The following is a 21,995-nucleotide window of genomic DNA, read 5'->3' on the forward strand; positions in this document are numbered from 1 at the left end:
GACTGGTTTACAAAGCCTGCACCATTCTACTTTCCCACTAGCAACAAATTAGATCCCCAATTTCACCCCATCTTCAACAACACTTGTCACTATCTGTTTCTGATTGCAGCTGTCCTGGTGGGTGTGAAGTGGTATCTCATTGTGCTTTTGGTTTGTATTTCCCTGTTGACTAGAGATGTTAAACATCTTTTCATGAGCTTAATGAACATTTGTAGATATTCTTTGGAGAAATGTGCATTCAGATCGTTTGCCTATTTTTACATTTGGTTATTTGTCTCTTTATTATTGACTTGTAAGAGTTTTTTATATATTGTAGATACAAGTCTCTTACCAGATATATATACACATATGTTTGTAAATATTTTCTCCCATTCTGGAGATTTTCACTTTCTTGATGATGTTTTTTTAAGCATGGAATTTTAAATTTTTGATGAGGTTCACATCATTTATTTTTTCCTTTAATTGCTGTGCTTTGAGTATCATATCTAAAATCCTATTGCCAAATCCAAGATTATGAAAATTTACCCCTATGTTTTTTCCCAGTGGTTTTATATTTTATTTTATTTTATTTAAAATTTTTTTAAACGTTTATTTATTTTTGAGACAGAAGGACAGAGCATGAACAGGGGAGGGTCAGAGAGAGAGGGAGACACAGAATCTGAAACAGGCTCCAGGCTCCGAGCTGTCAGCACAGAGCTTGATACGGGGCTCGAACTCACGGACCGCGAGATCATGACCTGAGCCGAAGTCCGCTGCTTAACCGACAGAGCCACCCAGGCGCCCCCCCAGTGGTTTTATATTTTAAACTGTTCTATTTTGATCATTGGTCCATTTTGAGATAATTTTTATATATGGTATGAGGTAGGGTTCCAACTTTATTCTTTTGCATGAGACTATCCAGTTGTCCCAGCACTATTTGTTGGGAAGACTATTCTTCTCCCCATTGAATGATTTTGGCACTCTTGTGAAAAATCAGTTGGCCATGTACATGTGGTTTTATTTCTGTACTGCCATACTGTCTTGATGACCATTTTGTAGTAAGTTTTGAAATTGGGAAGTGTGTCTTCCTACCTTGTTTTCCTTTTTTTTTTTTTTTAAGTTCATTTATTATTTTGAGAGAGAGAGAGAGAGCATGCACATGCGGGCAGGGAAGGGGCAGAGAGAGGGAGAGGTAGGGAGAAAGAGAGAGAATCCCAAGCAGGTTCCACACTGCCAGCACAGAGCCCGATGTGGTGCTCAAACCCACGAACCATGAGATAATGACCAGAGCTGAAATCAAAGAGTCGGACACTTAACCAACTGAGCCACGCTGGTGCCCCCTACCTTGTTTTTCTTTTTAAAATTTTTTTTGCTTTTCCAAGTCCCTTGAATTTCCATATGAATTTTAGAATCAGCTTGTCAATTTCTACAAAGAAGTCAGCTGGGATTCTGGTAGGGATTGCATTGAATCCGTAGATCACTTCAAGAAGTATTACCATTTTAACAATATTATCTTCTGGTCCATAGATGTAGGGTGTTTTCCCACTTATTTACATAGTCTTTAATTATTTCAACAATGTTTTGAAGTTCTTGGAGTATGATTTTTGTACTTGAAAAAAATTTTTTTTAATGTTTATTTATTTTTGAGAGAGACAGAATGCGAGTAGGTTAGAGGGAGAGAGAGAGGAAGACACAGAATCTGAAGCAGGCTCCAGGCTCTGAGCTGTCAGCACAGAGCCCGATGTGGGGCTTAAACTCATGAGCTGTGAGATCGTGACCTGAGCTGAAGTCAGATGCTCAACTGACTGAGCCACCCAGGTGCCCCTGATTTTTGTACTTTTTAAAGAACTTTTTTCTTACTGAGATGTTCATATAACATAAAATTAACTATTTTAAAGTGTACAATTCAGTGGCACATTTGCTATGTATTTATAGCACATTCACAGTATTGTGTAACTGCCACATTTATCAAGTTCCAAACATTTTCATCACCCCAAAGGAAAACCTTGTACCCACTAAGTAGCCACTCCCCATTCCTCCCTTCCTGAATTTTCTGACCACCAGCAATTTTCTTTCTTTGTGTAAGCTTTTATCTATTCTGGATATTTCATATAAATGGAATAATACTGTATGTAACTATTTGTATTTGTCTTCTTTCACTTAACATAATGTTTTGGAAGTTCACCCACATGTAGAGCGTATTAGTACTTCATTACTTTTTATAGCTGAACAATATTGTATGTATAAACCATATTTTATTGATCCATTCATTGTTGTACATTTAGGTTGTTTCCACCATTTGGCTATTGTGAACAGTGCTGCTATGAACATTTGTTTACAAGTATTTGAGCATTTGTTTTCAATGATTTCTGTTATTCTGTTCGTTTCCTGGGGCTGCCATCACAGATTAGCACAAGAGAAACTTACTCTCTCACAGTTGTAGAGACTACAAGTCCTCAGTCACATTGTTGTGTGGGCCATGCTCCTTGCAAAGGTTCCAGGGACGGATCCTTTCTTGCCTCTCCCAGCTTTTGGTGACCCCAGGTGTTCTTATGTTTGGGGATGCCTAACTCTAATCTCTGCCTTCACGTGGTCTTCCTCTTCTGTGTCTGAGTGTCTCAAATCTCTTTCTGCCTTCTCTTATAAGGACATCATTGGATTTAGGTCCCACCTTAAACCAGGATGATCTTGTCTCAAGATCTTTCATTTAATTGTGTCTGAACAGACCATTTTCCCAAATAAGGTCACATTCACATGTTCCAGAGGTTAAAGCTTGAACATATCTTTTTTGGGACCACTATTCAGCTCATCGCAGTTCACCTTTTGGCCCCTCTAAATTCATGTCTGTCTCACGTGCCAAACATATTTAGCCCCAAATCCCTCAGTCTCAATCCATTACAGTATCATCGGATCTCATCTAGATATTGTCAGCTCAAAGTCCCAAACCTGATGATCTAAATCATCTAAATCAGGTACGGGGAAGACTCTGGGTATGATTCATCCTAGGAAAAAATGCCTTTCCATCTGTGGTCATCAGAACCTGACAAGTCATATGCTTTCAAAATGCAAAGGTGAACAGACATAGAGTAAACATGCCATTGAAAAAAGGAGAATGTGGAAGAAATAGAGATGTCACAGGAGCCAAGCAAGTTTGAAATCCAGCAGGGCAAATTCCATTAGGTTTCAAGGCTGGAGAACACCCTTCTGTGGCTGGATGCTCTGCCCTGCTACCTCACCACTCCATGCTTTGGGCCTGCAGCTCTGTCCTCTGCTTCTGCTACAGCCTCAGCCTCTGCCCTTGGAGTCATTCTTTCCTGAAGGGTAGCACATGTTTGAAGACACAAAAGGCGTTCAGCAGAGAGAGAGGGGAGAGCAGGTTCTATGACTGAGCCTAGGTGCACACCACCTTTAAGAGGTAGAGAGATGAGGGGAACTATAAAGGAGATTGAGCAGGGGAACCATAGAGGTAGGAGGAAAACACAGGAAGTGAGGTGTACTGGAATCCATGTGAAGAACGTGTTCAAGGAAGGAGTGATTGGTTGTATAAATGCTTTCCACTAGAGTGATGATTGAGAACCGATCGTTGGTTTAACAACAGGAGCCTGATTACAGTGGATTCAAAAGAGAAGGAGAGGAGGAATTTGGGACAGTGAGTATATCAGCTGCTTTTTTTTTGGAGGAAATTTGGACAGGAGAGTAAAGGATAGCAGGAAAATAAGTAGGTACGTGCAGGATGACAGGATGAAGAGTCAGAAGAGGTTTTTTGGTTTGTTTATGTTTTTGTTTTGTTTTGAACAAATCTGATTCGCAAAGATAGTATAAAGAGTTCTCACATACCCCACACCCTGTTTCCCCTGTCGCCAGCATCTTTCAGTAGTATGGAACGTTTGTTGCAATTACGAACCAGCACCAATACATTACTATTAACTGAAGTCCATACTTTAGATTTCCTTCGGGTTCTTTCCCTCTCCAAATTACCCTTTTCTTTCCCAAGATCATTCAAGATATCACACACTTTGAGTTGTCGTGTCTCTCGGGCTCCTCTAAATCATAACTTACAGAACACAGGTGGGTGGGGGGGCAGCACCCTATAATCACCCTATGATCACCCAGGCTAGGTCAGATCAGTCTCTTCCCAGGTTTTGCCTCTAAATAAGTCATGAAAGAAATTCATTTTCCCAGTTTTGTTGTTTTTAGAATGAAGGAAGAGGGACTTCAGACTTCTATATTTATGATTTTTGTGCTTATGTTCATTTGTGGGGTTAGTCAATGATTTTCTCTTCTTGCTTTGCCGGCATTTAGTTTTGCTGTCAAGAGTAAATTCGCTTCATAAAATGAATTGGGTAAGTCTCCCTCTCTCCACTCTTTGAAACAGAGTGACAGAGATTCTGTCCTTGAAGTTTTGTCTAAACTGCCTGACTCGATGACTCTCTTGGGGGAACGGTGGTAAGGGCATAGAAGATAATCTGAGAATGGGTTAAGTAGGTGACGGGGATTAAAAAGCCTATAGTTTTGAGTGAAGCCCAGGACAAGATGAGGTTCTGCAGCAGGTCCAGGCTGCCATGCAAGCTGCTCTGCCATTTGAACCATATGGTTCAGCAGATCTAATGGTGCCGGAAGGGTCAGTAGCAGATAGAGATGTTGTTTGGAGCCTTAGGCCATGAAAGGTGAATCACAACACAGACCCGTAGGATTTTGGAGCAAAGCCTTGCTATCCTCTGAAGATAACTACTCTCCTTTTGAGATGCAGCTTTTGACTTGCTGTTGGGCCCTAGTAGAAACTGAACACTTGATCATGAGTCACCAAATCACCATGTGGCCTAAATTCCCATTGTAAACTCGATGTTGTCTGACTTACCAAGTTAAAAGTTGTCATGTACAGTAACAATACATCATCAAACAGAAGTGAAATGTATGCAATTGGACTCTAGCAGCCCCTGAAGGTACAAGCCGTTTGCACTAGGAAGTGGCCCAAATGCCTACAGTCTCACGGAGGTTCCCTGTGATTAATTGATAAGGAAGAGAACAGCCAAACCCAGTTTACAGATGGGTCTGCATGATACACAGACACCACCTGAAAGTGGACAGCTGTACTACTCTAGCTCTTTTCTGGGACATCCCTGAAGGCCTGTGGTGGAAAGAAATACTCCTAGGGGGCAGAACATCAACAAGGCACTTCATTGTTCGTTTCATCTGGAAGGGAAAACAGCCAGAGGTAAGAATCTATATAAATTAATGGACTGTAACCAGTGGGTTGGCTAGGTGGCCAGGGACTTGGAAGACAGTTGGGGAAGTTATAAAGATAGTCCTCTTTCAAGTAACACAGAATATGATGATATTTGTGTCCTGTGTGAATGCTCACCAAAGGGTGCCTTCAGCAGAAGTGGATTTCAATAGTACAGTGGATGGAATGTGGATACCTGTCAGCCTCTTTCCCCAACCACCACTAGCATTGCCCAATGGGCTCATGAACAAAATGGCCGTGGTGGCAGGGATGGAGGATATGCCTGGGCTTAGCAACTTGGACTTTGACTCACCAAGGCCAGTCTGGCTGCAAATCAGGCTTGAAGTATTTTTTTCCTCCCTTCTCACTAAAGAGTTGGTTGTTAAACTATTAACATCCTACCACTTGTTAACACCTGGACTTTCAGTTCGTGGCTGTAGGACATTTCTCATCTTACTAAATCTCTGTGACTCAGTTTCCTCATCTGCAAAATCATGACGATAACACTATCTATTTCACAGGGATGTTTTGACTATTAAGAGTGTTATTATAAGGAAAGCATTTAGAAGAATACCAGGCACACAGGAAACAACCACGTAATAAGGCTTTGCTGTTATTACTATCATTACCATCATCATTATTATTATGTTTGTTATTACTGTTATTGCTATCCCTTTTGCTTGTCTGTGTGTCTGTGTATCCTTTCATTGGCTCACACAAGATTTATAGCCTTGGGGGATACAAACACCCCAGGATTCAAGATGCTGAAGGGATGCATGGTTGGGTCCCTGTGGGTGACTCATTATTGCTGATCAGATGGACAGCTCATTCTTCAACTACCCAAAGACAATGGAATGGGCCCACGGCCAACAGGCAGGACATCTGGGTTCTAGTCTCCTCTGCTTAGTCATATAGGCCTCTGAATTTCCTTTTCTGGGCTTAATTTTCCTGGCTGTAAAAGAGGAGTGGGAGCTGGACATGCTGACCTTGAAGGCCAAATCTGACTCAGCAGTAAAGTGACCAAAACCACTATCAAAGACTCCCTCAGGACCTGGCCCATGACAAGTGCTCAGCAAGTATCTATCACCATTTTTGTCATCATCTGTAAAAAGGGGACCATAACTCCTCCCTCACAGGATTGCTAGGAGGACCTGGTGAAAAAAATACATGTGAAAGTGCTCAGTAAACTGTAAAGTGCTGTGAGCCTGTCCCAAAGCACCATTAAGATAATCTTGATCATTAGAATCATCACCACCTCCTGCTATCCCTTCAGTTCCTTCCCTAGACACAAACCCAGAAAACTTTCTGGAGCACCTGTCTTAGCAAATGAGAGCCAATTCCCACAGGGTCCCTCCCAGAGGTCTTCTCCACCTGAGGCCAATTAGACAGCCCATGGGGTTAGCACTGCATGCCCTGCTTTGCCCTTCTCCAGAGCCCACCCCCTGCTCCTTGAAGCCTGTGGGCCCCTGGGTCCAGAATCAAGCATCCAGACTACAGCCTTCCCTCTCGTGTCAACCCCCAGTTGGTCCCACCCCCACTGGTGGCCACAATCAGCTCTCAGGACAGTAGACAGGATTTCAGTTAGAGGTCAGGTATAGACCTTAATTTGGACTGGAGTGCTGAAGCATGTGATACTATGGACACAGACCCAGCCCAGGAGTCAGGCAGCAGGGTTTCCATGCTGGCTGCCCCATTGTCTAACTGCTTGGTCTTGGCCAAATCCCTCAGCGTTTCTGGGCCACATTTCATTTTCTAGGAAATGGAGGGTAGGACCATGCTTGGCAGTCTTTAAGTAATTCTTCATTTGAAATATCAGGGTAGCCTGAGTTTCATCCTGTCTATAATCCTAGATTGCTTCTGACCTTGGGCAAGTTACTACACCTCCCTGGGCCTCAGTTTCCCCATCCATCCAATGGGGAGATAGGCCCTCACATGGATACCTATTCACAGCTAAAGTGAGGGTACATGACAAGGACAAAGAGAGTCAGGGCCTTGGCTCAGGGCAAGGGGTACTTACCTTTTGTGTCATGGTTCTGAGGAAAAGAATTGATGAGGCACATTTTTATTGTCCTGAGTTCTGGGCCCAAACTCTCGATTCCCCTGAATCTTTCAGCCCATCGGGCTGGGCTGGAGGAGGTGGGGGGATGTGGTTGGGTACAGGGGAAGACTCCCAGGGCAGTCCTCTGAGAGTGTAGTTGAGTCTGAGGAAGAGTTGATGGTTGGAGGGAAGTTTGGGATCATAGATCTCCCCACCCTGCCCCTCCCAAGAAAACTTGAAGCACCCAGGGTGCTCCTAACCCCAGGAAGGCTCAGTTCAGGGACATACAGTAGAGCAAGCTCCAGAGATGCCACACAGGAGGGAATGTGTCCCCTCCCTGCCAGGTGTGTGGCTTGAGGAAGGGGGACACATTCAGGTCAGGAAGGTCAGGAAGTAGACATAGGGATGGGATTGACCTTTATTAAGTGCTTCTTCTGTGCTAAACCCTGGGCTCCAATGCCCACGCATGCCATCTCTTGATCTGCATCATAATACAGTGAGCGAGAGAGTCTTCCCTATTTTAGAGAAGTGGAAACTGAGCTTGCTTCAGAATACACAGCCACGTGAGGCAGCCGTGGACTCAGCATCTGGGCTCCTCTGCTTCTTAGCCATGTGACCTTTGGCAAGTTCCTTCCTCTTTTCTGATACTGTTTTCTCGTCTGTTATATCCCTGTCTCCCAAGGCTGAAGCGGTGCCCATGCAAAGTAGGCTCAGAGTGACCTTGGCCTTTGCTCTCAATGGGGCATGGGAGGTGTTTCTGTTGCCTTGACAGCTGAATGGGAGGGCTGGTCTGCTACATCATCTGCATCAGAAGGCCTCAACCATGGGTGGCCATGCTGAAGTTTCTGAGGAGACTGGCAAAGGTCCAGAGAAATGGGGAGGAAGGGCCAGGAGCTATGCTGGGCTGTCTGGGAGCCTCTATTGGGCCGAGAAGGACTGGAGCTGCTGGGCTGTGCCTCTCCTGGATGAGGCTGTTCATGGAGGGCTCTACCAGCTCCTACCAATAGCAGAGTGGGACACCTACAGCACTGGATTATCCTGAAATGTCTAGATTCTTAGGACTCAGGACTGGAAGCAGTGGTGTGCTGGTAAAAGTTTAACAGTCCTTCCTGGAAGGGAGGAAGGGGTTCTGATTTGTATTGTTTGCTGAATTCTACAGTGGAAATAACCCACCATGGCCAATTTCAAGCTAAAAACATGGCGTCACTGCCCCCAGAGGTGAAGAGATGTACAGGATTACTGCATTAGAGAGTATTTGCCTTATACAGATCCAGTACGTGCAAACATGGAGAACAGTAAAATGTAGAATAGTTAAGATATGAAGAGTTTTGAGCATTTTTTGACTTTTTTTTACTTAAAAATTTTTATTTATTTTTGAGAGAGAGAGAGAGACTGAAAGAGAGCAAAAGTGGGGGAGGAGCAGAGAGAAAGAGGAGACAGAGAATCCCAAGCAGGCTCCATGCTGTCAGCACAGAGCCTGACACAGGGCTCAAACTCACAAACTGTGAGATCACGACCCGAGCCAAAACCAGAAGTCGGATGCTCAATCAACTGAGCCACCCAGACACCCCATCCCTTTTTTTTTCATTTTGTAAGTTGATCCACCCCCAAAAAATTATTGAGATATAATTGACATATAACATTATGTAAGTTTAAGGTATATAGATGTGATGATTTGATACAGGTATATATTGCAAAATGTATATTGCAATTAAGTTAGTTAACACATCCTTGCCTAATTACCATTTTGTTGTTGCTGTGGGAACATTACAGATCTACCCTCATAGCAGCTTTCAAGCATATGATACAGTAGGGCTAACTATAGTCACAGGCTATGCTTTAGATCCCTGGAACTTACGCATCTTATAACTGGAAATTTATACCCTTGATCAGCATTTCTCCATTCCCCCCAACCCTCATGCCCTAGCAACCATTCTTGGTTCTGAGTTCAGTGTTTTAATTTTTTTTTAATGTTTATTTACTTTTGAGAGAGAGAGAGAGAGACAGAGACAGAGCACGAGCGGGGGAGGAGCAGAGAGAGAGGGAGACAGAATCTGAAGCAGGCTCCTGGCTCTGAGCTATTAGCACAGAGCCCGACGCAGGGCTTGAGCTCACTAATCATGAGATCATGACCTGAGCTGAAGTTGGACGCTCAACCAACTGAGCCACCCAGGTGCCCCTGAGTTCAGTGTTTTTAGATTCCACAAATAAGGAAGAGCATACAGTATTTGTCTTTGATTTATTTCAGTTAGCATAATAACCTCAAGGTCTGTTGCCCTTTGTTTTAGTGTAATTTACTTAATTGTTGTTTACATAGATTGACTTTAATAATGATCTTGTTTAACAACCAGCTTATGGCACTTCTGAAAATTCAAGTTGGTTCTGTAGCCCAGGACTGACAGGAGGGGGTCTCCAAGCTCAACTGCCCCATTCCGAATAGCTGGGGAATAGGAGGCCTCGACAGGAGGCAGGTGCGAGAACTCATAGTCATGGAGGCATGGCCAGGACTTGTGACTAGGTTTTCAACACATTATCTCATTTAATTCTCCCAGCCGTCACAGAAGGTTGGGGATAGTAAGAAATTATTATGATTTTACAGAGGAAAAGGCTGAGACAGAATAATAGCAAGTTTAAGAGGATAGGCACTAGAACTTAATAGATCCTGCTGTGAGTTCTGGTTCTGCACTTAGAGGATGTGAGCTTTTGGGCAAGTTCCTTACTCTGCTGGACTTCAACTTCCTTATATGTATTATGGAGCTGCTCCACTTACTTTCCAGATAGTGTTTGCCAGTATCTGAGAGTGTAGCTGAGTCTGAGGAAGAGCTGATGGTTGGGGGGAGACTTGGGATCATAGCTCCCCCCACCCTGCCCCTCCCAAGAAAACTTGAAGCACCCTGGGTGCTCCTAACCCCAGGAAGGCTCAGTTCAGGGACATACAGTAGAGCAAGCTCCAGAGATGCCACGCAGGAGGGAATGTGTCACCTCCCTGCCAGGCGTGACTAGAGGAAGGGGGAGGTCAGGAAGTAGACATAGGGATGGGATTGACCTTTATTAAGTGCTTCTTCTGTGCAAGACCTGATATAGGGTAGGGGCTTCATGGTCAACTCTTAATTATCATCAGAGAGGCTGAGTAACTTGTCTAAGGCGTTGGACTGGTGGGGGGTGGGGGAGGATTGTGATTTGCCCAAAGTGGCTCAGTAAGCAATAGAGATATGACTGAAACATGGTCTAATTGACAAGTTGGAGGAACAGGAGTTTGGGAATAAGAGGGGAATCAGAGTGAGGCCTTCAGTTCTTGGCATTTCTTCAAGGTGACTGGGTGCAATCCCTTCTCCCCTGGGCTGTTCATATCTTCCAGAAGGCTAGAAAAAGAAATAGGCAGATCACTACCTTTCCCCAACCTGGGTGTTGTTTGCTGCTGCTCTGTTCCCAAAGGCCTCTTCCTTGTAGGGTTCTTGTTAACAACATTCAGGGAATACCATCTTGGCATCCTCAGCAGGGATAGGGTGGAGGCAGGAGGCAGAGGGATGGTCCTTCTCCGCTTCTCCTAGGGAAAGCCTGGTGAGGAGGCAGACCTATAAAGCTTCAGCAGCTTGGTCCACTGATGGGAGCCTGGGATGGCCAAGGCTCCTTTTGTCTGTGCTCCAAGACGAGACAGGCAAGGCCTTCAGCCCTGGCTGGGTGCAGTGAGCTGCACAATGGAGAGAAGGCAGGGGGTTCAGCTTCCAGCCTCTCAGAAACCTAGCGCCTTTCTGGAGACTGGGTTGCCTGGAATCCTGGTACACTGGACTCAACCGCCCAGGGGGCTTCCTGTTCAGTCTCTTTTCCTCAAGATCAAGTGACAGCCTCTTTGTGACTTGTCTCAGGGGATACCAGAGGGGTGAGATGGTCGCCGGGCTTGGGGCTGTGGGCAGGATGCGGGCATCTGTAGGGGCTGGAGGTCAGAAGTAGCCAGGTCACCTAGCCCCAGGTCCTCTCTGTACCTGCCCCCCAACATACCCCCAGAACCATTTCCTCATTTGCTGGTGGTGTTTCCTCACCACTTCATACCTTATTTCTCTTCCATTCCTTCCTTCTTCCTACACCCCCTTCTTTCTTTCACTTATTCATTTAATAAATATTTGTTCATTGTTCTCCTGTGTCAGGCCATGTTCTAGGGGCTAGAAAAAGTGCAATGAGGAATATAATTTCCTGAGCCCGAATATCTTCAAGTCTGGCTGAGAGACACAATTGTGAAAGGACAATGATGGTTATCTTGGGAGAAGCCTTCAAGAATGGCAGGGCTTTCCATGATTACCAGGACCCACCCCCATGCTCTCCCCAGGCTTGGGTATTGCCTATTAAGACAGAGTCTGCTGGGCTGACAGAATTTTAGAAGACTTTAACTAAATGATGCTCCCATCCCATGGAAACCAAGTGTTTCTTCTCTCTACAAAGATTTACTAAATTCTAGAGTGGTAATACTTTCCAAAATCCTCTTTCATTGATTCCCTCTGCTTCCCACTCAGTCCTATGGCTCCTCATACCCAGATGATGGCATAGATGGAGGGAGCTTTATCATGAGAGAGAGTTCATGGCTGCAACTTTAGCCCTTTGCCCTCGGAAGATTTTGATCTGGTCCTGTCTGGTGGCTGGCTATACCTCATCAGCCACGATTCCATAGTAGCTCATGCCAAACCTCAAGATCAAATTGATGTGTAGATGGGAAAGTTTGTTCTTCACCCTTCCCACTTAGGGCCTGTTTGCTGGAAGTGGTGAAGTTAATAATTAAGAGTTGGCTCTGAAGCCACGTCACCTCCATTCAAACCCCAGGTCCACTGCACAAACCAAGTTATCTGGATTGAATCATTTACTCTCTCTGTGCCTTTATTTTTTCCTCTGTAAAATAGAGGTCATAGTACTTACCTCAGTGATTTGTTGTGAGGACAAGTTAGTGTAACAATTCCTAGCACACAGAAATTATTAATTAAATATTTTATATTATTGTTATTGAAAGGGACCTTATAAATTGTCCCACATATCCACACTTTATTACAGATATTCCAATTCAGTTAGTGGGAATTAACAGGAGAGGGAGAAAGATTTCCTCAAACTGCGTATCAGAACCCCCTAGAATTGCTAGGGTGATAACTCGCTGGTAAGCATAGGGGCCTGGGAGAAATAGAGGCAGCATCTAATCGAGGTTTTGGAGTGGGAGATGGTGGTGCGGGTCAGGGGAAGCTTCTGAGCTGAGCTGAGTCCTAATGCAGGAATAGACATTGGACATGCTACAGAGAGTGTCTGGGCAGCAGGGATGCAGCTGGGGTGCTCCTCCATGCTGAAGACCTTGGAGAAGGCATGAAAGTGTGACGGAGGTAGACACATACAGGAAATTGGGCATACCTGTATGGAGCCTATGCTAGTATGGAAGGCGATGGCATGGGGAGAGGGTTGGGTGCTGAGGCTAACGAAGTCTGCAAGGGGGCAGATGTTCAGGAAGGGCACTGTGCATCTGTCTAAAGTGATGGGGCATGGGGAACCCTTAAAGGATTTTCAGGAGGGGAAAGACAGTGCTTCCTATTATATTTATTTTGAAATTGATTTCTGGCCAATTTTATGGTAATCAGAGAATATACTTGAAATGACTTCCATCCTTTGGATTTTTGGAGCTTACATTTATGGTGCAGCGTATGGTCAATTTTGATAAATGTTTCATGAAGCTACACGTTTCTTGTGGTTAGTATTTGCATGGTATATATATTTTTTTCATTCTTTCTTCCTAGTGCATCTGTGTCCTTGTATTAAGATGTGTTTCTTTCCTCCATCCCAGCCTTATTGACATATAATTGACATAACATTGTGTAAGTTTAAGGTGTACAGTTCATTGATTTGATCCATTGAAATATTGTAAAATGATTAAGGTACATTTCTTGTAAGCAACATGTAGGGTTTTTTTTTTTTTAAATTCAGTTTGAAAACAGGACTTTTATTAAAATATGTAGTCCTTTTGCATTTAATGTAACTACCTAAATATTTAAGTTCATATTTACCCTCTTTCCACTTCTTACCTTTAAAAAAAAAAGATTTTATTTTTAAGTAATCTTCACACCCAATATGGAACTTGAACCCACAGCCCCAAGATCAAGACTTTCTCCACCACCTGAGCCAGCCAGGTGCCCCTCCACTTATTTTGTATTTGGCCCACCTGTTTTCTGTTTGATTTTTCCCTCTCTCAAAAAAGCATTATTTTGGATTAGTAAACAATTTTTATTAGTCCATTTTCTACTACTTTAGGTAATGCATGATTTATTCTTTTAATGATTTCCATAGATACCACAGCATGAATCTTGACTTATCAAAGTCTAACACAAATGATTAGTTTTACCAATTTTCCATTTATGTTAAATATTTAGAACTCTGACTTTCTTTACCCCCTCCATTTCTTATGTTATTGTTGTCATGATCTTTTTTTAAAAAAATCATTTTATTTTATTAATTAATTAACTTGAGAGAGAGAGTTTGTGTGTGTGAGTGGGGGAGGGGGCAGAGAGAGACAGAGAGAGAGAGAGAGCAAATCTTCAGCAAGCTCCACTCAGCACAAAGCTGGAGCCGGGGCTCAATCCCATGATCCTGGGATTATGACCTGAGCAGAAATCAAGAGTTGGATGCTCAACACACTGAACCACCCGGGCGCCCCATTGTGAAATTTAAAAGGAATTGAAGACGAAGATCGTGACAGGGGTGCCCGGGTGGTGGGATTGGGCCCCGAGTCCAGCTCCATGCTGACGACAGCTCAGAGCCTGCTTGGGATTCTCTCTCCCCTTCTCTCTCTCCCCTCCCCCACATGTGCTCTCTCTCTCTTTCTCTCTCAAAATAAATAAATAAATATTAACAAAATAAATTCCACCAGACTTTATTATTGTTTTACATTCGTTATTAATTTATACTTACCCATTCCTTGAGGACTTGTCATTCTTTTTTGCATCTTCATGTCTCTGTCACTATCTTTCTACCTGAAGAATCTTATGTTTTGTTTGTCTGAAAACGTTATTTCACATTTAAAATTTTTTAACTTTTTTCTTTTAACAATATTTATTCATGTATTTATGTATTTATTTATTTCTGAGATAGAGATAGAGAGAGAAAGAGATAATCTTAAGCAGACTCCACACTTGGCATGGAGTACGACACAGGGTTTGTTCTCACAACACTGGGATCATGACCTGAGCTGAAATCAAGAGTCAGATGCTCAACCAACCAAGCTACCCAGGTGCCCCCAATTTTTTATTTTTGAAAAATTTTTTTGAACTAATTTTAAACTTACAGAAAAACTGAAAGGATACTATAAAGAAATCCTGTATGGCCCATATCCAGATTTATTAATTTTTAACAATTTGTCATATTGCTGTTATTATAATCTCGAGAACTATTTGAGAATAATTTGCAAATATCATGTTCCTTTAGCCCTTAATGCTTCAGTGAATAGTTCCCGAGAATAAAAGAATACTCTCTTATACAGTAGCTGTCAAATTCAGGGAATTTAACATGACGCATTGATCTAATCCAATTTTATCAATTGTCACAATAATGTTATTTATGACATTCCTCCCTTCCAGGATTACTTCTTGCATTAATTGTTATGCTTTTTTTTTTTCAGGATCCTTCCTTCTATTATAGATTCTCAGCCTTTCTTTGTCTTTCATGATGTAGATATTTTTGAAGATTAAAAGCTAGTTATTTTATATAATATCCCTCAATTTAAGTTTCTTGGATGTTTCCTTATGATTAGATTCAGGTTTTGCATTTTGGGCTGAAATAATATATAGATGCTATATTGTTAGGATTTCAAATATGGAGACACATTGTGTCTACCTGTTCCTTTAAAAAAAAATTTTTTTTTAACGTGTATTCAGTTTTGAGAGACAGAGAGAGACAGAGTGCAAGCAGGGGAGGGGCAGACAGAGGGAGACACAAAATCTGGAGCAGGCTCCAGGCTCTGAGCTATCAGCCCAGAGCCCGACACAGGGCTTGAACCCATGAACCTGGAGATCATGACCTGAGCCGAAGTTAGACACTTAACTGACTGAGCCACCAGGAACCTCTCTACCTGTTCCTTATTGGTGATGTTAATTGTAATTAATCACTCGGTTAAGATATTGTCCAGTTTCTCCACTGATAGCTACTACTTTTTACTTCTGTAGTTAATAAATTCTTTATGGATAGATAGCTTTAACTGTGCAACATTCTATTTCTTATCAGACTCACTTGCCATAGATTTAGCATCTATACCAGTCAGGATGTCATCAGGAGACAGCACACCAGTAATGGGAACAGGGAAAATGTAATACAAAGAATTACTAACTAGTAAAAGGTGAGTAACTACTAAAAAGGATGAAAGACATCCAGAAGTATTAAGTGAAAAAAAAAAGCAGTTAGTACCATGGCTCAAGGAGAGTACACATTGAAACATTGAAGGGACTAAGGATTTAGGACATCTCTCTCTCCCTCCCCCTTCTCCTGGCATCCCCACCAGGGTCAAAAAAAAAAAAAAAAAAAGGCACCTGGGTGGCTCAGTCGGTTGAGCATCTGACTCTTTTTTTTTTTTTTAATTTTTTAGCATTTATTTATTTTTGAGAGACAGAGACAGAGTGTGAGTGGGGGAGGGGGCAGAGAGAGAGGAAGACACAGAATCCGAAGCAGGTTCCAGGCTTCAAGCTGTCAGCACAGAGCCTGACGCGGGGCTGGAACCCCCGAACCTGAACCTGGAGATCATGACCTGAGCTGAAGTCAGATGCTTAACTGACTGAGCCACCCAGGCGCCCCAGCATCTGGCTCTTGGTATCGGCTCACGACTGGTGGGAGCTAGCCCCGCACCAAGCTATGCACTCAAAGCGCGGAGGCTGCTTGGGATTCTCCCTCTCCCTCTCTCTCTGCCCTTTCTCTGCTCTCTCTCTCTCTCTCTCTCAAAATAAATAAAGTGTAAAAAAAAGAAAGTTAAAAAAAAAGAAAGTTTAAATTCAGACTTTTTCAAAGATAGTGTGGCTACCATAGGAATACACTCAGCTGCTGGTGGGCAGAGGCCAGAGTTTGCATAGAAATGACAACTGGGTGGGAAGAGTATGGGCTGAATGTACGACTGTAGCTGGTCCGTTGAGGTCATTTGAAGTGTGTACTACTGGCCCTTCCACGCACCAGCCCACTGGCTCTCAAGCTGAGTGACTGAAGCCCCAACCAAAGTACTTTCCTAGGGTTAGCACATCACAGTGCCCCTCTAGCGCCCTCTATTGACAAAGCCTCACATTGACAGCTGGCAAAAGAAGTTTGCAGAGTGAGGAGAGGCTTGTAGCAGCTCTTCTAGACAAATGGTCTCTAAGGCGGAAAGAACTTCACCTCTAAAGGTTTGGGAGCTGGAGCTGACATGGCATAATTGATTGCTGCTAGACTTGGATAACCAGTCTGTCTGCCGAAGGATGGGGAGTAAGACAGGGGAGATTGCATATGAGCACTTTACCATTTTTTATTTTGTTAAGGCGTTATGTCAGATGCTTCATGTATATTGCCTCGACTCCTCATAAGAACCAAGAGTTGAGTATTATTAGCTACATTATACAGTTGAGGAGATTGAGGCTCAGAGATGTTAAATAACCTGTTCAAGACAGTGGCTGAGTAATGGGGCCAGAATTAAAATCCCTGCCTCCAGAGCTGACATTCTTGCTAGACTACCACACTTTGGGTGACATTTAAATGCGTGGGATTCTCTTATAGGCCCCACCATGTGGACACCTCCAGGACAGAACCAAAGCTGGGTTTCTGAATTTATCCTGCTTGGCTTCTCTGGTGATCCCATGTTCAACAGGATCCTCTTCATTTCCTTCCTTCTCCTTTACCTGAGCTCAGTCCTGGGCAATGGACTCATCGTCGCCCTGATCTGCCTGGACATACAGCTTCACACACCCATGTACTTCTTCCTCTGCATCCTCTCCCTGCTAGATATGGGCTGTGTCACCACTACCATGCCCCAGATGTTGGTGCATCTCCTCGCTCGCTCTCAGACCATCTCCTTTGCCAGCTGTTGGCTGCAGATGTATGTGTTTGGTGCCTTGGGCCTAACTGAGTGTATTTTCTTCGTAGTCATGGCTTATGACCGATATGTGGCCATCTGCCACCCACTGCATTATACTGTCATCCTCAGCTGGGGCCTGTGCATACGACTGGCAGCTGGGACCTGGGCCTGTGGTTTCTTCTTCTCTCTGATCCATACTTTCCTCACCATGAGGCTGCCATACTGTGGGCCCAACGTGGTCAACCACTACTTCTGTGAAGGCCCCTCAGTACGAAGCCTGGCTTGCATGGATACTCACCTTATTGAGATGGTAGACCTGGTCATCAGTGTCTTCATGGTTGTTGCCCCACTCTCCCTCATTCTGGCCTCCTACATCCGTATTGGCCAGACCATTATCAAGATCAAGTCTACACAGGGCCGCTGCAAGGCTTTCTCCACTTGTGCTTCCCATGTGACCGTGGTCACACTCTTCTATGCCCCAGCCACATACATCTATATGAGGCCCAACTCCAGCTATTCCCCTGAGCAAGACAAGCAGATCTCACTCTTTTATAATGTCTTCCCTGCTTTTCTCAACCCTGTGGTCTACAGTCTGAGGAACAAAGACATCAAGGGGGCTTTTCTCAAAGTGATGGGGTGGGGTAGGGTGCCCTGGTGAATTGGGAGACAGGAGAGGCCTGAGGTAGAATGTCCAATGCTAAAGAAAGCACAGCATTTAGAAGGTATGCAAACAACATTGTGCATTGGAACCAATATAGCACTTGGTCAGTGGAACAAATATGGTACGTGAAACCAACATGACAATCTTGATGAACTTGCTACATTGTGGTGCAATGACAAACAGCTGCATAATCTTAGTGGCTTACAACAGCAGAAGTTCATTGATTGCTCATCTTCTATGTCAATTGTATGTGGACTGTGGCCTTCTGCCATTGGATTCTTGGATTCAATCTGAAAAAGGAGGCTCTATCTGGAATATCCCATTCTTATGACAGAGAGAAAGGCACATAAAAACTCTTAAAGTTTCTGCTCAGAAGTGACACAGATCTCTTTGCTGATATCCTATTGGCCAAAGCAAATGATATGGTCAAGCCCAATAGGAAAAGGACAGGAAGTATCTTCTTCCTACAGAAAAGTAACATGTCATATGGCAATGGGTATGGATATATAATTCTTCTATAGTGAGAGTGGCAATAATGGGGGTGATAACATTATCTAACACAATGGCACTGGAATGAATAGAATACATGTAATCAACATGAAACATGGTAATTGTAGGTGACATGGTACATGGACATGGTAGAAGGCCAAGATGATGTAGACAATCAAAGTGGTACATGTAACCAACGAATATCTGTAGCCAACATTGAAAATTAAGCTAATGGTATATGGAACCAAGGCTGCCCACAGGCTTGACTTGGTGCATGGAATCAATGTGGTTCATGGGTCTGATGTGGTATACTCTGCATTGTGTTGTCGAAGGACAAAGTACCTGACATTAAGTGACTTGGGTTCTAGTCCTAATCTTATAACATGTTTTATGACTTTGGGCAATTCACTTTCTTTCTCTGGATCTTACCTTACTCATCTATAAAATAAGCATGTTAAATGTAGTGGTTTCTTTCTTGCTCTTTCTTCCTTCCTTCCTTCTTTCTTTCTTTTAGAAGGACAGAAAAACAGAGCACAAGCAGGGGAGGGGCAGGGAGAGAGGGAGACACAGAATCCCAAGCAGGCTTCAGACTCTGAGCTGTTAGCACAGAGCCTGACACAGGGCTTGAACCCATGAACCACGAGATCATGGCCTGAGCTGAAGTTGGACGCTCAACTGACTGAACCACCCAGGTGCCCCATATGTAATGGTTTCTAAGACCTCTGTGTCTCTAAAATTTTAGAAGAATAGAAGTTGCTGCCATTTGTAAACTATACATACATAGCAGTGACTCTCATTCTTTCAAGGAATCTAAATGACATATGAAGCTAAGAATCCTGGCAAAGGGCCTCAGAGTTAGCATGAACATCCAACTTCCTTTCAGGTTTCATTGGTGGCTCAGAGGCCTCAGGGATGAGTTGATTCAGTTCCAGTATTTCGTGAGCATCCATTATAGTCCAGCCAGTGTCAGGCCTTGGGGAAACCAAGACAGGTATATGGAGAGATTTACAGTCATGTAATTACAATGCTTCTGGAACAACCCAAGAAGATGCCACAGTAACTCTGAAGGACCGAAGACTTCACAAGAGTGAGGTTCTCTCAATGGGTGCCAGACACAGAGGACCAGACTATACCTCACCCCACTCCTATCCACCACTGCATACCTCACCACTTTGTAAGCTCTCCAGAACTTGGAGTCAGGGAGAGAGGGATGGAAACCCCAAGAAGATTAGTATTATTTCTCCCACCACTGGGATGATAGCTCAAAATGGAAACTAAACTCAGTTACTGAGAAATGAAGGTGTAGTTATCTCAGGAAACAAATAGCATTCTGTGATAGAGAAAAATGGAGGAGGAAAGCCTGATTCCCAGGGCCTTACTTGGGAAGGAATTAAGGTTTAGCTGATACCTGAGGATGAGAAGAGTCACCCGTGCAAAGAGCCAGGAAAAGGCATTTCAGGCAAAGGGATGCCAGGTACAGAAGTCCCAGGTCAGGAAAGAACTTTGTATTTTCTGCAGAGCTGGAAGAAGGCCCATGTAGTCACAATAAAGCGAGCAGAAGAGGCAGAGATGACATTGAGAAGTAGGCAGAGGACAGTCCTAATGAGCCCTGTAGATAGTGTTTACTTTTTTGCTCAGTGCAGTGGGAATGCTTGGATTCTTACTGGGGAGCAGTGCAGGTTTAGGGATGATGAGCTCCAGTGTGAGTGTGGCTTGAGGTGACCAGAAAGGAGATGGGATAAAAGGTCATCAGGATGAGCATGTCTGAGAACTCACAGGCCAAGAGTGAGAACAAAGAACTCCCTTTTAGAGAGGTACAGAGGGTGTGGCATCCCTAGGGAGAATTCCAGGTTGAGGATCCTGGGAGGGGTGGTTGCTGAATATGGGACTAAGATGGCAAAGAGAGGGAGAACTGGGGAAAGGGAGAAGTAGGGACTTGGGCAAGTGGGGAGATGAACAGAGTCTGGGAATAATAAATGACTAGAGAGTTCTTGGCTTCTGAGGTGATAGAGATTTCATTTCTAGTACTTAAATGTGGAGTTGGGTGCTAGTATGGTCCTAAAGCATTTACTCCGAGGTGAAACAGGGCATTTGGGTGGGTGGGTACAGCTACACCAATAGGCTCCAGTACCTGGTATGACAAAGTTCCAGGCAGAGGGATTCAGGTAGAAAGTGAAAGGTCCCATGGATTATTAAGGTATTCCTTCCCCCATCTGGGGAGGGAGTAAGGAGCTATGTGGTTGGTGGAGAGGACTTGCTAACTGATGAGAGGTTCTTCTGGCCTTGTGGGGAAGCAGGCTGCCTCAATAAAGGGGGAGAAGTCTTCCTGGCTGTTGGAGTTCCTTCTAGAAGGTGGGAAGTCCACCTAGTGGCTCTTCTACAACTAGATAGTCAGGGGCCAGGGTAATGGAGAGATGAGTCTTGTGGCTAAAGTATGATAAGGTTTCATTAGTTTCTCTACTAGGACAGATTGCTACCATTCATAATTCAGGGTGATAGTAGATTTTATCTTAATAATGATGAACAACCTGTATTTTTAAGCATCAAGGCTGAGGGATGGGGTGGAGGAAAGGTGGGGACACAGTATTTTCAGAAGAATGGCTTGTGAGACATAATGAGGGTTTGGGTTGAAGAGCACTTAGTGAGGGAGACCTGGGCATGGCTTGTGAAGGTGATTATAGTGGATGGTGGCAGTGAATGGGGAGATGCCAAAAGATGTGACAAGGAAAGAAGCAAGAACACTTAATGGCTTGGGTGTGTTGGTAAAACAGAAATCAAGGAAGCTAGCAAGGTTTTAAGCCAGCTTTACCACTGTCTCTGCTTCCCTACAGTTTATTGATGGGAGCCAGCTGATTGCCAACTGTCATTCCCAAATCCGTGGCACTGCAGGAAGAAGTCATGGCCCTTGTCCTGCTGGAATTTGTGGGCTACAAACCAGCACAGTTCATAGGAGGCATATACGTACTTAGGGGTGGGGTTAGAAATTACTGTTGTTCAATAATTTCTCTGTTAATTTGAGTCTCAATGGGGTGGTTTTTGTGGTTTTTACTCCTTTTCCTGCTAAGTTTCCTAGAATTTTCTCTAGAGGCAACACTCTCAGATGGGCTTTTGCCTAATCACCTGGAATATTTCCCACCCTGAGCTCTAAATTTCCTGTATCCCCCTTTCTTCCAGAACTCTACCCAGTTCTCTCTAATCCTTAGTCCTACAACACTGTTCTCTGGCCTAATCGAACCTCATTGTCAAGCCGTCTCTTCCCATTGTACGAGTTATTATCTAGGCGGAAAGCCTGACCAATGCCCTTCATATCTCTGCAATTCATCCTTTGCTCCTGGGATTTGGGGGCTTGATGTGTCCTGTTAATCCTTCTATGTGGTATCTGTCTGCTCTCCCCCAATGCCCAGCATCTCTCCTCAAGCCCCCTTCCTTACTACTTTCCAAAACAGGTTCAGCAAATGTCCTATAAGCGACTGTGAAATGCAAAGCCAAATATTTTCCTTCCAAATTCAAGTTACAATCACCATAACCTCCATTAATACCACAATTACTATTACTTTCTTTG

At 43.7% G+C, this 21,995-nt stretch overlaps 1 protein-coding gene across 1 annotated transcript; it reads left to right on the forward strand.

Annotated features, from left to right (window-relative positions):
- Nucleotides 1–16,305: 16,305 nt before the first annotated feature.
- On the forward strand, nt 16,306–18,070 carry LOC122479574 (olfactory receptor 2A12-like). The gene has a single exon (XM_043573398.1). The coding sequence runs from the start codon at nt 16,994–16,996 to the stop codon at nt 17,939–17,941; it is 948 nt and encodes a 315-aa protein (XP_043429333.1). The 5' UTR covers nt 16,306–16,993; the 3' UTR covers nt 17,942–18,070.
- The last annotated feature ends 3,925 nt before the right edge of the window (nt 18,071–21,995 follow it).

This window comes from Prionailurus bengalensis, chromosome C1 (assembly GCF_016509475.1).
Source record: "Prionailurus bengalensis isolate Pbe53 chromosome C1, Fcat_Pben_1.1_paternal_pri, whole genome shotgun sequence".
NCBI lineage: Eukaryota > Metazoa > Chordata > Mammalia > Carnivora > Felidae > Prionailurus > Prionailurus bengalensis.